This window comes from Nansenia antarctica, assembly GCF_963989245.1.
Source record: "Nansenia antarctica genome assembly, chromosome: 8".
Taxonomy (NCBI): domain Eukaryota; kingdom Metazoa; phylum Chordata; class Actinopteri; order Argentiniformes; family Microstomatidae; genus Nansenia; species Nansenia antarctica.
The window spans coordinates 32,625,007-32,628,245 of NC_137678.1; the positions used below are offsets into that span (position 1 = coordinate 32,625,007).

Below are 3,239 nucleotides of genomic sequence, written 5' to 3' on the forward strand. Positions count from 1 at the left end.
AGTTTGGCCTAGATGATACAGACGCATAACCCTTATACCCTAATAATGTGACATGGGTTCGGGTTAGGTCATGTGACAAGGGACATGTGGTAAATGTGTTGTTGTTAGGCAGACACGACCTTGTGACTGGATTTTATATTACTCACTGTTTGTTTTCTTGTGTTATTCTGGCACAAACACACACACACACACACACACACACACACACACACACACACACACACACACACACACACCTTGCCTGAAGCTCAATCCTCTTACCTGTTGAGCAGGTAACAGTAGATAGCAGAACTGAACGACAACAGAAGGCTTAACATTCAGCTCTCTGGTGCTGCATGATCCACAACATTACATAGGTATGACTCTCTAAAGGACTTTACACTAATTTACCATCAACATTCAAAACAACCACAAAGGAAGACATCAACATCTGGATTTGACTTCCTCCTCCGACTTCAACGCTGTGAGTTTTCAGAAACCATTACAGGGGAGACGGAGGTGGTGAGAGAATGGCGTCTAAACCCTCTCTCTCTGAGGAGAATCTCTCCTGTCCTGTGTGCTGTGACATCTTCAAGGATCCTGTTGTTCTACATTGTAGCCACAGCATGTGTCAAAACTGTCTGACGGAATTCTGGAAACAGAAAGACACTCCGGAATGTCCAGTGTGCAGAAATGAATCATCCATGGCTAATCCTCCTTGTAACCTGGTTTTAAAGAACCTGTTCGAGGCCTTCTTACAGGAGATAAGTCAGAGAGCTGCAGCAGGGTCTGAGGTGCTCTGCAGTCTGCACAGTGAGAAGCTCAAGCTCTTCTGTTTGGAAGATAAACAGCCCATCTGTGTGGTGTGTCGAGATTCAAAACAGCATAAGAAACATGACTGTTGCCCAGTAGATGAAGCTGCACTGGATCATAAGAGTGAACTCCAGACTGCACTGGAACCCTTAGTGGAAAAGCTGAAGACCTTTAAAGCGGTTAAACTGACTTGGGATGAAACAGCTAAACATATTGAGTGCCAGGCCCAGCACACAGAGAGGCAGATGAAGGAGGAGTTTGAGAAGCTTCACCAGTTTCTACGAGATGAAGAGAGAGTCAGGATCGCTGCACTGAGGGAGGAAGAGGAGCAGAAGAGTCAGACGATGAAGAGGAAGATCGAGGGGCTGAGCAGAGAGATATCGTCCCTTTCCGACACAATCACAGCCGTGGAGGAGGAGCTAAAAGCTGATGATGTCTCGTTCCTGCTGAACTTCAAGGCCTCCATGGACAGAGCCCAGAGCACACTGCCGGATCCTGAGAAGGTTTCGGGAGCGCTGATTGACGTGGCAAAGCACCTGGGCAACCTGCAGTTCAGAGTCTGGGAAAAGATGCAGGGAATAGTGGAATACACTCCTGTGATTCTGGACCCCAACACTGCAGACCCAGAACTCATCCTGTCTGAGGATCTGACCAGTGTGACATGCAGAGAAGAGAGAAAGCAGCTTCCCGACAACCCAGAGAGGTTTGACTACTATGCTGAGGTCCTGGGCTCTGAGGGCTTTGACTCAGGCACACACAGCTGGGACGTTGAGGTGGGGGGGAATACCTTCTATATCCTGGGTGTGATGCCAGAGTCTATAGACAGGAAGAGCAGCTCAGGCTTTTGGTATGGATCCTGGTGGCTTGGGTTTTATGACAGGGGGTTTTATACGGGTGTTCCAGGTGGTCCACTCACTCCTCTCACAGTGAGCCAGATCCCCCAGAGGGTCAGAGTGCAGCTGGACTGGGACAGAGGAATTCTGTCATTCTCAGACCCTGACACTAACACACACCTACACACACTCACACACGCGTTCACAGAGAAAGTATTTCCATTCATCGGGAATTACTGTAACATTCATCCTCTGAGGGTGTTACCGGTGAAGGTGTCTGTATCCATGGTTACTCCATCTGTCTGAATCAATGAGAGAGCTAACTTTCAGTACATACTTAGACCTTTGTATTCCTCTGAAACACAGACAATAAAACACCAATAACACTTATGAATGTCCTTAAAGCCAGCAATAGTCAGCAATATTTCCAGAAATATCTAAACCCTTTGATTATTATGTAACTGTCTGACCTTATCATAACCAAAAAAACAAAGACTGACATAATCTGATCCATTAGGTGTTTATTAATGCCTGTGTGGTGTTATTTTAACATAATTTTTTTGTTAGTAATTCATAAAATACAAAGGTTCCATCTCACAAAACATAATGGAATGTAAAAACTTTGACGCTCAATATCTCTGAACTGCCCTAAACGGAGATAGAACCGTATCATTCTAAACTCACGAGTAGTCAAGTAGTTTTAAAGTAATCTAGTAGTGTCCAAGTAGTTATAATAATATAATATAATATAATATAATATAATACTGTATAATATAATATAATGTTCATTTCTGTAGTGTGCTTGGGGTTGGTTTGGGGGAGGCAGTCTTTTGTTTTCTTCTAGTGCATTTCTCCAGGAGTCTGATTGCTTGGGGAAAATAGCTGTTTGATGTTCTCTGGGTTTTATCCGTGAGGCTTCGGTACCGTTTCCCCGACGGCAATAGCTCGAGCAGTTTCTGTTAATAACAGTGATTGTGAGTGTGACTGTATGTGAGAGAGAGAGAGACTAAGAAATAAAGACATTACACTTACATATAAAATGATGACTTCATATACATTTACATTTACTGTATTAGCCAGTTATCAAACCGTCGCTGCTAGCCTACTCTAAATCAAATTAAATCAAGTTTTATTTTAGACAAGTTTTATCTCTAGTCGCTTAACGTTGCCCATGGCCATTATGGCCTACGCTCATCAACAGCCAATCAGGATCTTCCTCCTGGTCATGTGACACAGTACAGACAGCCAGTCCCCAGCAGCGGCTTTCCAGCAGCTCATTACATGTCGTAAAACTAATGACAAGCTTTGACTGTCCTTGGGGGGATGTAGGCTGGGAGATTACCACATCCTGCTGCTGCCCTCCTAACTGTCTGTCTGAACTGCTGCATCTCTGTGTGTGTGTGTGTGTGTGTGTGTGTGTGTGTGTGTGTGTGTGTGTGTGTGTGTGTGTGTGTGTGTGCGTGCCTGTCTGTCTATCTGTCTGTTTGTCTTTCTTGATGTGGATAGTGTGTTGATAGTATGCGCGCGTGTGTGTGTGTGTGTGTGTGTGTGTGTGTGTGTGTGTGTGCAAAGAAGAGGTAGATCCAGAGACAAGACCAGTCCAAACCAGCCGTC

General features: G+C 44.8%; 1 protein-coding gene across 1 annotated transcript; it reads left to right on the top strand.

Moving 5' to 3' along the window:
• Positions 1 to 509: 509 nt before the first annotated feature.
• LOC308164132 (E3 ubiquitin-protein ligase TRIM35-like) lies at positions 510 to 1,931 on the top strand (the record flags this gene model as incomplete). The annotated part of the gene is made up of 1 exon (XM_080538282.1): positions 510 to 1,931. One exon carries the CDS (start codon positions 510 to 512, stop codon positions 1,929 to 1,931), a length of 1,422 nt encoding a protein of 473 aa, XP_080394408.1.
• Positions 1,932 to 3,239: the final 1,308 nt, after the last annotated feature.